The sequence below is a fragment of the Schistocerca cancellata genome, chromosome 9, assembly GCF_023864275.1.
Source record: "Schistocerca cancellata isolate TAMUIC-IGC-003103 chromosome 9, iqSchCanc2.1, whole genome shotgun sequence".
Classification (NCBI taxonomy): domain Eukaryota; kingdom Metazoa; phylum Arthropoda; class Insecta; order Orthoptera; family Acrididae; genus Schistocerca; species Schistocerca cancellata.
In genome coordinates this window covers 184,400,263-184,412,859 of record NC_064634.1, presented here as the reverse complement: position 1 = coordinate 184,412,859, position 12,597 = coordinate 184,400,263, and the positions used below count along the sequence as shown (strand labels likewise).

Genomic DNA, 12,597 nt, shown 5'->3' with positions numbered 1-12,597 from the left:
GAAGCATCCTATAGGTTTTGATGAGTGAGTTTTCTAGTGTCAAAATATGTGATGTAAATGGCCCCATCTTTTGACCGGAATGACTTATAAGCTTAAAATTTTCACACCTCCAAGCGACCATTGACCTTAACATGTGACATAAATTTCAACTTTTACGTCCACCATTGCTGAGAAAAATGGTTTTTCACACTCAGTTAGCCAGGGAGGCAGACAGACAGACAAACAGACAGGACAGATAGACAAACGGACGGACAAAAAGCCATCCTATAAGAGTTCCGTTTATATGGACTGAGTGATGGAACTCAAAAAATGTTCAAATGTGTGTGAATGCCTAAGGGACCAAACTGCTGAGGTCATCGGTCCCCTAGATTTACACACTACTTAAACTAACTTAACGCTAAGGACAACACACACACACACACCCATGCCCGAGGGAGGACTCGAACCGATGGCGGAGAGCGGCCGCACTATTAGTGACATGGCGCCTCTAACCGCGCGGCCACTCCGCGCAGCGATGGAACTCCAAAAACGTACAATATTGCCTGAGTCGTAAGGGCAACTACACAAATAAAACTACTAATATTAAAATAAATTTATTGGTATAACTATCAACATTAACAACTGCAACCGCACATGACCGACACTATTGGTCATTTAAAGTAAAAAATCTTACGTTCCACAAATTTTGCATAGAAATCAAAACAAGAATACGTTTACACTTCATTAATTACCTGTAGAAGAGATGATATTGATTTTCACATCAAAATGATTTACAACTGAAGACAATGACTTATTAACTTCATATTTTTCCGACTTTACAACGGGTAGCCATAGAGTTTTAACTGTCACTTCGAAAAAATAAACTTGTGTAATTAAGTTTTTGTTTGCACAAGTACATTTCGCGGTCCCGCTACACGTTGAAATCAGTGCGCCACAACATTGCAGCTCCCCCTAAAGGGTCCTAAATAAAACGGTTCTGTCTATTGTTAGAGTGGAGCATCGTGTGGGAAACGTTGTAGGTGAATCAGGCTGTCTAGTCTTCAGTCGTCTGGATTGGTCTGACACAGTGCGCACCATTCTCGCTGCCGCTGAAAATGATATACCGCACGAAAATCCACTCCACGAATGAGCATGCTGCGGTACTGTGGAGCGGAATGTCTACCAAGACTGCAGACATACCACTGCAAACAAAAAATTCTGTAACTTTATTTTTTTGATGTGACTATTAAAACTTTATGGTATCTATCACTTGTATAGAGACACAAAACATCCCTGACAGGAAACTTTTCGGGAAAGTCGTGAGCCTTTGTTGTTGGCATAACGGAAGAGGAAGATAACAGGACTCAATGCAACATTATCACTGACCAGTTGCACCCTGGCAGTCGTTCCGCAACGACTCTCGCAGCTGAGGCGACTTAAGGATTTTGGATTTGTTACAACTGCCTCAGAATAATGCTTACAGAAATAAATGAAACATAAAACTGTCAACATTCGTAGTACACAGTTTTCAGTCATCAGTTGAACACGTGGCACTGATATTCAGTCGATGTCGAGCTTTTTGAAGCTTCCTTCCACGCCAAACAGTTCTCCAGCGCTTACTGACTTGCCCGCTCGCTTGGACTCGTCAGATTTCCATGACTCAGTTTCTATGTACCAGTCGCGGTTAGCCTCGACCTTAGCTTTCAGCACTTCTGTAAAAAGAAAGCACAGTTTCACCGTAAAACGCACTCACTGAGACTGCGTCAACTCCAGACAGCGTTCTGATACTCACCTGACAGTTCTGCCATGCTCGCCTCTTCTCCTCCGAAATCTTTGGGTAGAATGCTTCTCGGTATTCGCGAGTACAGAGGTTCCAGGTCAGTAGAGTAAAAGTACATCTGAAAGAAAGAAATATTACTTTCTCAGCAAAGAAAGATAAACCATCGTACATTATTGTTAGGAATGTGCAGCTAGTTCTTTTTCTGATCTTACGTGGTCCATTAGCTCTTTCTTCATTAAAGGCTTCACGACGCCCATAACTTTGTCTGCCACGGCACTCATATTGATCGTGCTGACACTCTTCATTCTAATCCGGAGACCTTCCTAAAATTCAAAATGAAGACACTTAACACTTTTATATTTTCAGTCTACAGCAGGAAGCAACATCTTCCAGAATATATAAAGTGTAACGGGTATAAGAGCAGACATTTTGTCTTTTCTTTGCATCGAACAGTCTTCCTACAAACACACCACAAACTTTATGACCTGATGTTTTCTGCACGGTCGTAACTGTACCTCTAAGTGGACTACACCTGTTAGTATAAGTTAACTATTTTGCATCCACATGTCCATACTTCAACACCCGACCTGCTGCCCGGGGAAAACACTCGTAAACTTTAATGGCTTGCTCTTGCCACATGTACTTGGAGGAACTCATCAATCTAAAAATATACTATTCCTCACAGCTGCAACTATTAGTCTGCACGGCTGGTCCCGGCGAAGGTTCAAGTCCTCCCTCGGGCATGGGTGTGTGTGTTTGTTCTTAGGATAATTTAGGTTAAGTAGTGTGTAAGCTTAGGGACTGATGACTTTAGTCCCATAAGATTTCACACACATTTGAACATTTTGAACATTAGTCTGCAAATGAAGTAAATATTGACATAATGTTGATCAATACACCACCATCAGTCAGCAACAGCAATATTTGCACTTATACCTGTTACCCTGTTATAACTACATTAAACAGTTTTGCAGTAGACTAAATATATTTCAGAAATTTTCATTTAAGAGAAAAATTACATTATTGCATGGCCTTCCCTGATGTATCTGAATACCGATTTTATTTCCACGAATTAGTCTATTTACTATGGCAGCAGCGTCATATTTGGAACCCTAGGTTGAGTCTATGGAGAAGGGCTCTACCATGAAAAGTTAAAGTGTGAAAAACAGCATTTTGGAGAAATTTGTGAATTACAAGCCTATAACACAGATTTTAAGGTTTATTATTTAATTGTAAAAAATTTTATTATGCAAGTTATGATTTAAGGAACTGATGAAATAAAAGATGAACTTCCCTTTTTAAAGTCTTCTTTCTTATTATGGGGTTAGATTGTACTTTTTGGCGGTCCATAGCAGTACAGGATTTCCACGTGAAACCTTCCTGATTTTCAAATGGAAATTTAAAAAAGCTGCGAGACATTCATAAGTGCGGTGTGTGGCGTCATGGAAAGCAAAACAAAAAGTTTTGTGTATGGTTTTTTTCTGAACGATTCCTCTCTTTTGTTTCAGGTGATAAATAATAAACAGAAAATACTACGTCTCAAAAGAGAGCCCATTGCTGTCCAAAGAAATTTCCGACGTGAGCCACCAGGCACTAAGACGATTAGGGCTTGGCGTGACAAGTTCCTAGCCACTGTGATCGTAAGAAGAGCGCCAGGTTCTCGCAGAAAGCACGTATCTGATGAAATGGTAGAGGAAATGAGAAAGACCTTCCAAAGGAGCCCATCCAAATCGTTTCGCTGAGTACCACGAGAGCTAAACATCCCTCGCTCAAGAATCATGACGTGCTGTATGTACGAGTTCGCTTGCACGTTTACAAAGTTCAAATCGTTCAAGCATTGAAGCGAAACGACTTGTAGCTTTGCCACGAATATGCTACTGAACCGTTGGACCGAATCCTGCAAAACCCCAACTATCTAGGAAATGTCGTTTTCTCTGACGAAGCTACCTTTCAGAAATGTGGTAAAGTTAAGCATTGGCATCTGGGATTCAGAAAACACACACAGTTTTCGGGAGCATTTCAGATACGGCGAAAAGGTAAATGTATGTCGTGCGCTGTTGAAAGATAGTAAAGGTGGATCAGTTTTCTTCAACGAACGAACTGCAACACGAACCATGTATCTGGACATGCCTGAGGAATTTGCTGTCTCTCAGCTTCTTCCCCTTCTTCCAAACGCGATCTTCCAGGAGGACGGTACACCACCACACTAGAGTTTACACGTTCGTCACTTCCAGGACCGAACATTTTCACAGTGATGAGTAGGAGGAGGACCAACTAAGCGGCCACCGAGATCTGAAGGCGTGATCTCTATAGATTTCTTCCTGTCCAATCACGTGGAACTCATTACATGTACCTCGCCGATAGGGGACTTGGCGATCCCCGCAGAAGTTTTGTGGATAAAATGTGGACATGTGTGGCCAGCGCTTTCTTCTGACTACTGGACAGAAATTTTTGTTCGAGTGTTCTACGACAGATTATATTTAACAGAAGGGTTAACTCAGCACCAAGTTGGAAATAGAATCCGACAGGGATTCCAGCGCGCCCTGGGGCTTTAGTCAGTTTTAACGATTTCAGCTGTTTCTCAGCGCCACTGACACTAACATTTATTTCACTCATGTTTTCAGTGAAACGAGAATTAAGTAGGAGCAATACTAGTGGGTTTTCCTTTGTGAAGAAACATTTGAAAACATAGTTAAGCAAATCTGCTGACATCGAAATAAGTGTCCAAGGAATAGAAAAGCAACTGAAATCACTCAACAGAGGAAAGTCCACTGGACCTGACGGGATACCAATTCGATTCTACAGAGTACGCGAAAGAACTTGCCCCCTACTAACAGCCCTGTACCGCAAGTCTATATACACTCCTGGAAATGGAAAAAAGAACACATTGACACCGGTGTGTCAGACCCACCATACTTGCTCCGGACACTGCGAGAGGGCTGTACAAGCAATGATCACACGCACGGCACAGCGGACACACCAGGAACCGCGGTGTTGGCCGTCGAATGGCGCTAGCTGCGCAGCATTTGTGCACCGCCGCCGTCAGTGTCAGCCAGTTTGCCGTGGCATACGGAGCTCCATCGCAGTCTTTAACACTGGTAGCATGCCGCGACAGCGTGGACGTGAACCGTATGTGCAGTTGACGGACTTTGAGCGAGGGCGCATAGTGGGCATGCGGGAGGCCGGGTGGACGTACCGCCGAATTGCTCAACACGTGGGGCGTGAGGTCTCCACAGTACATCGATGTTGTCGCCAGTGGTCGGCGGAAGGTGCACGTGCCCGTCGACCTGGGACCGGACCGCAGCGACGCACGGATGCACGCCAAGACCGTAGGATCCTACGCAGTGCCGTAGGGGACCGCACCGCCACTTCCCAGCAAATTAGGGTCACTGTTGCTCCTGGGGTATCGGCGAGGACCATTCGCAACCGTCTCCATGAAGCTGGGCTACGGTCCCACACACCGTTAGGCCGTCTTCCGCTCACGCCCCAACATCGTGCAGCCCGCCTCCAGTGGTGTCGCGACAGGCGTGAATGGAGGGACGAATGGAGACGTGTCGTCTTCAGCGATGAGAGTCGCTTCTGCCTTGGTGCCAATGATGGCCGTATGCGTGTTTGGCGCCGTGCAGGTGAGCGCCACAATCAGGACTGCATACGACCGAGGCACACAGGGCCAACACCCGGCATCATGGTGTGGGGAGCGATCTCCTACACTGGCCGTACACCACTGGTGATCGTCGAGGGGACACTGAATAGTGCACGGTACATCCAAACCGTCATCGAACCCATCGTTCTACCATTCCTAGACCGGCAAGGGAACTTGCTGTTCCAACAGGACAATGCACGTCCGCATGTATCCCGTGCCACCCAACGTGCTCTAGAAGGTGTAAGTCAACTACCCTGGCCAGCAAGATCTCCGGATCTGTCCCCCATTGAGCATGTTTGGGACTGGATGAAGCGTCGTCTCACGCGGTCTGCACGTCCAGCACGAACGCTGGTCCAACTGAGGCGCCAGGTGGAAATGGCATGACAAGCCGTTCCACAGGACTACATCCAGCATCTCTACGATCGTCTCCATGGGAGAATAGCAGCCTGCATTGCTGCGAAAGGTGGATATACACTGTACTAGTGCCGACATTGTGCATGCTCTGTTGCCTGTGTCTATGTGCCTGTGGTTCTGTCAGTGTGATCATGTGATGTATCTGACCCCAGGAATGTGTCAATAAAGTTTCCCCTTCCTGGGACAATGAATTCACGGTGTTCTTATTTCAATTTCCAGGAGTGTAGGAACGGAAGGTTCCAAATAATTGGACAAGAGCACAGGTAGTTCCAGTTTTCAAGAAGGGTCGTCGAGCAGATGCGCAAAACAATAGGCCTATATCTCTGACATCGATCTGTTGTAGAATTTTAGAACATGTTTTTTGCTCGCGTATCATGTCATTTCTGGAAACCCAGAATCTACTCTGTAGGAATCAACATGGATTCCGGAAACAGCGATTGTGTGAGACCCAACTCGCTTTATTTGTTCATGAGACCCAGAAAATATTAGATACAGGCTCCCAGGTAGATGCCATTTTCCTTGACTTTCGGTAGGAGTTCGATACAGTTCCGCACTGTCGCCTGATAAACAGTGTAAGAGCCTACGGATTATCAGACCAGCTGTGGGGCTGGATTGAAGAGTTTTTAGCAAACAGAACACAGCATGTTTTTCTCAACGGAGAGACGTCTACAGACGTTAAAGTAACCTCTGGCGTGCCACAGGGGAGTGTTATGGGACCATTGCTTTTCACAATATATATAAATGACTTAGTAGATAGTGTCGGAAGTACCATGCGGCTTTTCGCGGATGATGCTGTAGTATACAGAGAAGTTGCTGCATTAGAAAATTGCAGCGAAATGCAGGAAGATCTGCAGCGGATAGGCTCTTGGTGTAGGGAGTGGCAACTGACACTTAACATAGACAAATGTAACGTATTGTGAATACGTAGAAAGAAGGATTCTTTATTGTATGATTATATGATAGCGGAACAAACACTGGTAGAAGTTACTTCTGTAAAATATCTGGGAGTATGCCTGTGGAACGATTTTAAGTGGAATGATCATATAAAATTAATTGTTGGTAAGGCGGGTGCCAGGTTGAGATTCATTGGGAGAGTCCTTAGAAAACGTAGTCCATCAACAAAGGGGGTGGCTTACAAAACACTCGTTCGACCTATACTTGAGTATTGCTCATCAGTGTGGGATCCGTACTGGGTCGGGTTGACAGAGGAGATAGAGAAGATCCAAAGAAGAGCGGCGCGTTTCCTCACAGGGTTATTTGGTAAGCGTGATAGCGTTACGGAGATGTTTAGCAAACTCAAGTGGCAGACTCTACAAGAGAGGCGGTCTGCATCGCGGTGTAGCTTGCTCGCCAGGTTTCGAGAGGGTGCGTTTCTGGACGAGGTATCGAATATATTGCTTCACCCTACTTTACCTCCAGAGGAGATCACGAATGTAAAATTAGAGAGATTCGAGCGCGCACGGAGACTTCCCTGCAGTCGTTCTTCCCGCGAACCATGCGCGACTGGAACAGGAAAGGGAGGTAATGACAGTGGAACGTGAAGTGCCTTCCGCCGCACACCGTTGGGTGGCTTGCGGAGTGTAAATGTAGATGTTGATTTGCTGCTCTTAGTTTCAGTTCCAGCTTCATCCACGAGTGACTGGACGTCTATATTGGTGCCACAAACAGCCTTTACATATGACCAGAATTTATTTGGGTTTCGTGGAAGATCGTTTGACAATATGATGCTAAGGTAGTCACTGAAGGCTTCACGCGTTGCTCCCTTGTCTGCAAACGCGTTTCATTCAGCATCTCTCTATGGCCCTGGAACGCGGTTCTAGAATGATAGAGCGCCAACCCATTTTCTCCGCAATGACAAAGAACATCTCACACAGACATTTAATACGCAATGGATTGATTGGAGACGTCAAGCACTTCGGCCAGGTCGTTTCCCAGATCTTAATCTCTCGAATCTTTTGGTTGTGGGTACACCTGAAATTCTCCAGTAATCTCTGTTTCTTTAGAAGTTTGTTTACAGTAATTGTATATCATGGAGAATCTCTCCTGTTGTGAATTGTCCTACTGGGTACATATCTATCCAGTGCATGGTAAACTATTGTTTTAAATTTGCGCCTTAGTTCCCTACGTGTTCCTACCCTGGGCTAAAAGTTTCAAGTTCCTTATTAATGTATGACACCATTGTTTCTGTGTCTAGTTTGCTCAACATATAAATCTTTCTGCTTGTTTTAGTTGCCCATTCTGTTTTGGGATTCATTGTTGCATTCCAAAAGCTCCTGGGATGTGGTTCTAGAATGATAGAGCATCAACCCATTTTCTCCGCAATGTCAAAGAACATCTCACACTGACATTTAATAGGCAATGGATTGATTGGAGACGTCAAGTACTTCAGCCGGGTCGTTTCCCAGTTCTCAATCCCTCGAATCTTTTGATTGTGGGCACACCTGAAATTCTCGGTGTATGCAAACCCCACTGATAATGTAGAAACACTACAGGAACGCGTCATAAAAGACGCAGGGCATCTGTGAACAATCCGGAGTTTTTAAGAGATATGGAACAAATGAACGTCTCACTGTGAATGGACTCATCACCGAACATCATCCTTAGCGATGGATCAAGTGCAGGTCGTAAGTATGCAGATTACATTAGAAGCTTCGCTGTTTCACTGTAACAGAGTAACGCCTTCTCATTCGTTCATTCATTTGTTTACTGCATACTGTAGGTCATTCGTCATAGCAAAGAGCCTGTAGCAGAAGAGATATGTTTCACAACAGCGAATATGAACAAGCGCCCATAGCTCTTGAAGTACCCATTTTAGAGCCCATGTTTCCTGGATTTTTTCTTGTTCTAGACCATACTGCCACCTATCAAAATATGGAGAACTTTTTTTTAAGCCTTCTATTCAGCAACATATTGTATGTATCGATGGTCAGCTTCCAGAAGAAATATCGATTGTGAATGGAGTTCGCCATGGTTGCACTGTCTCCCCATTACCTTACAGCATCTATCCTGAAAAAATTTTGCGCGATGCTCTTGATGGAAGTATGAAGGAGTGATGGTTAATGGAACTATCATCAATAACATTAGATTCGCTGATGACTCTGTCTTAATTGTAACCTGAGAATCCGCAAGACATACTAAGCAATGTTACTGAAGAGAGTTACGTTTGAACTCCAAGAAGACAAAATACGCGTAGATATCTGTGGGTAGAAACCGGGACGAAATTCAGGGCAATTAGAGTTGAGTAACGGATAGTTACTGCAGTATTGGGTAAGCAACTGGAGGCATCTGAAATTTGGACGTATCCAAGGATATTAAGGATACCATGGATAGATGAAGTTTCAAATGCAGCGGTACCGCGGCGTATCAACTAAGAGTTAGAAATTATCAATACTGTCAAGGTAAGAAAACATGAATACTGTGACCGTATAATGCGCAACAACAGATACAAGTTGTTGCAGCTAATACTTCAAGGAAAGATTGATAGCAGACGTGGCCCAGGGCAAAGAGGGTTATCCTGGCGAAAGAACTGAGGAAAGTGCTTTGGATGGAGCACACAGTAGCTGTTCACAAAAGCCATAGGCAAAAAACAGATCTCGCTAGTAATTGCCAGATTGTTTGGAAGACGAGGCACTTGAGGTGGAGAAGGAGGAGGAAGAGGAGCAGACAGTTTTATTCAGAAAATGTAGACAATTGAGGAGCCTAGTAACCTGACGGCCAAGTCCATTTTTTCGATTTTCTGATATCGATGTTTTTTACATTATTTTCTGTGGTGAATCAGATGGTAGCTTCAATTAGTACCATAAAACGGACGAAAATGGTTTAAAAAGCTGTTGATAAGTGTGTCTTTACTTCAAAAAGTGCCAAGTCCAAGCAGGTGTTGTTTCAGAAGTGGCCAACTCCACCAGTAGCCAAGCATAACACAAGACTCTGCACGTGGTACCCATCTTGCTCTGTGGATACGAAAAATGTTGAAGATGTAAAAACATTAGTTGGGAAACATTTCGGTGAACACTGGCATGTAACAGAGTGACTGCAGTGGTATCGCAACATCACAAAAACAAGCGTCTGGTTTGGAGGAGAATGAAGAACATTGCGAATGTAAGAATACGGGAGAAGATGAGGATTTAGTGGTGAGTTCATCTGCTTCATTCTTTACTGTTTCTTTGTAAATGTTTGAAACTTGTCAAGTATTTATCTTTTTTATTCAAGAACAATCAGTCCCAAAATTGATGTTAATTCAACATTTTTTGTTTCAGATGCTTCAGTTAATAAAAGTTTCAGTTTTATCGTTCAGTTTTTAATATTTTTTTTTTAATATTGTGGGAACTAATCTAAGAAGCATGTGGATACACTTTGGTTTAGTTTCAAAAGCGAACAAAAAAATGGTTCAAATGGCTCTGAGCACTATGGGACTCAACTGCTGAGGTCATTAGTCCCCTAGAACTTAGAACGAGTTAAACCTAACTAACCTAAGGACATCACAAACATCCATGCCCGAGGCAGGATTCGAACCTGCGACCGTAGCGGTCTTGCGGTTCCAGACTGCAGCGCCTTTAACCGCACGGCCACTTCGGCCGGCAAAAGCGAACAAATCCAGTAGTTAGTATCAATGCCGACCAGGTTCAGCTTTTACCCATTTATACGACTGTACTATTGATTGTTGCCATGTTTTCGTTACCGAAAGTCATTTGTTTGATATAAAAGGGAACAGACAAAAAATTTCAAACGGGAAAAAATGGTTCAAATGGCTCTAAGCAGTATGGGACTTAACATCTGAGGTCATCAGTCCCCTAGACTTAGAAATACACTAAGAAGAAATGCATATGATAAACGGGTCTTCATTGGACAAATATATTATACTAGAACTGAAATGTGATTACATTTTCACGCAATTTGGGTACATAGATCCTGAGAAATCAGTACCCAGAAGAACCACCCCTGGTCGTAATAATGGCCTTCATACGCCTAGGCATTGAGTCAAACAGAGCTTAGATGGCGTGTACAGGTACAGCTGCCCATGCAACTTCAACACGATACCACAGTTCATCAGCAGTAGTGACTGGCGTATTGTGACGAGCCAGTTGCTCGGCCACCATTGGCCAGAACGTTTTCAGTTGGTGAGAGATCCGGAGAATGTGCTGGCCAGGGCAGCAATCGAACATTTTCTGTATCCAGAAAGGCCCGTACAGGACCTGCAACATGCGGTCGTGCATTATCCTACTGAAATGTAGGGTTTCGCAGGGATCGAATGAAGGGCAGAACCACTGGTCGTAACACATCTGAAATGTAACGTCCACTGTTCAAAGTGCCGTCAATGCGAACAAGAGGTGACCGAGACGTGTAACCAATGGCACCCCATACCATCACGCCGGGTGATACGCCAGTATGGCGATGACGAATACACGCTTCCAACGTGCGTTCATCGCGATGTCGCCAAACACGGATGCGACCATCATGATGCTGCGAACAGAACCTGGGTTCATCCGAAAAAATGACGTTTTGCCATTCGTGCACCCAGGTTCGTCGTTGAGTACACCATCGCAGGCGCTCCAGTCTGTGATGCAGCGTCAAGGGTAACCGCAGCCATGGTCTCCGAGCTGATAGTCCATGCTGCTGCAAACGTCGTCGAACTGTTCGTGCAGATGGTTGTTGTCTTGCAAACGTCCCCATCTGTTGACTCAGGGATCGAGACGGGCTGCACGATCCATTACAGCCATGCAGATAAGATGCCTGTCATCTCGACTGCTTGTGATACGAGGCCGTTGGGATCCAGCACGGCGTTACGTATTACCCTCCTGAACCCACCGATTCCAACGCGATTCCAACGCGAGGAGCAATGTCGCGATACGATAAACGGCAATCGCGACAGGCTACAATGCGACCTTAATCAGAGTCGGAAACATGATGGTACGCATTTGTCCTCCTTACACGCGGCATGAGAACACCGTTTCACCAGGCAACGCCGGTCAACTGCTGTTTGTGTATGAGAAATCCGTTGGAAGTTTCCTCATGTCAGCACGTTTTAGGTGTCGCCACCGGCGCCAACCTTGTGTGAATGGTCTGAAAAGCTAATCAATTGCATATCACAGCGGTTTCTTCCTGTCGGTTAAATTTCACGTCTGTAGCACGTCATCTTCGTGATGTAGCAATTTTAATGACCACTAGTGTACTTAAACCTAACTAACCATAGTTCATCACACACATCCATGCCCGAGGCAGAATTCGAACCTGCGACCGTAGCATTAGCGCGGTTCCGGACTGACGCGCCTATAACCGCTCGGCCACAGCGGCCGGTTCAAAAGGGAAAAAGAAATCAAAACTAGACCCGGTTGTGTTAGATATTAGGCTCCTCAATTATCTCAGGCTTATTCAGGAAATTTATAACCTATATTAATTTACGAAGCGGCGGTTAATACTAGAATTCTATGCTGCGGCTGTCCGTGTGCCCACCTGCACGTAGACCATGTACTTGCGCAGCACGGTGAAGTTGCACCTGGCCAGGTGTCCCATGGCGAGGCCGGCGGTGTCGTATATGAAGTGGTAGCCTGGAACTGTGCCGTCCTCCCGCAGGCTCGCGTCCATCGCCAAGAGGAACACCTTGGTGGCGTCGGCGTGGTTGAACTTCTGCGGGTCGGTGTCCGCCAGCTTGACCACTATCACCTTGTTGCCTTCGGGGTCCCTCTTCGGCAGAGAGGCAATGTGTCTGTGCAAATAAGTCCTGTGTTATTCAGGGCTTAAAACTTTTCTACGCCAACATAAACACATCAAATAGCAAGACAGA

The 12,597-nt window shown here is 44.9% G+C and overlaps 1 protein-coding gene across 1 annotated transcript in view; it reads right to left on the bottom strand.

The window, feature by feature from the left end:
* Nucleotides 1-604: 604 nt before the first annotated feature.
* Nucleotides 605-12,597, bottom strand: part of LOC126100393 (alpha-tocopherol transfer protein-like) — a 137,126-nt gene continuing 125,133 nt past the window's right edge. Inside the window, exons 4-7 of the mRNA XM_049910989.1 lie at nt 12,267-12,519; nt 1,972-2,082; nt 1,772-1,877; nt 605-1,691 (exon numbers count right to left, since the gene is read on the bottom strand). Of these exons, the coding sequence (XP_049766946.1) occupies nt 1,540-1,691; nt 1,772-1,877; nt 1,972-2,082; nt 12,267-12,519 (622 nt within the window). The 3' untranslated portion in view covers nt 605-1,539. The remainder of the gene's footprint in view (nt 1,692-1,771; nt 1,878-1,971; nt 2,083-12,266; nt 12,520-12,597) is intronic.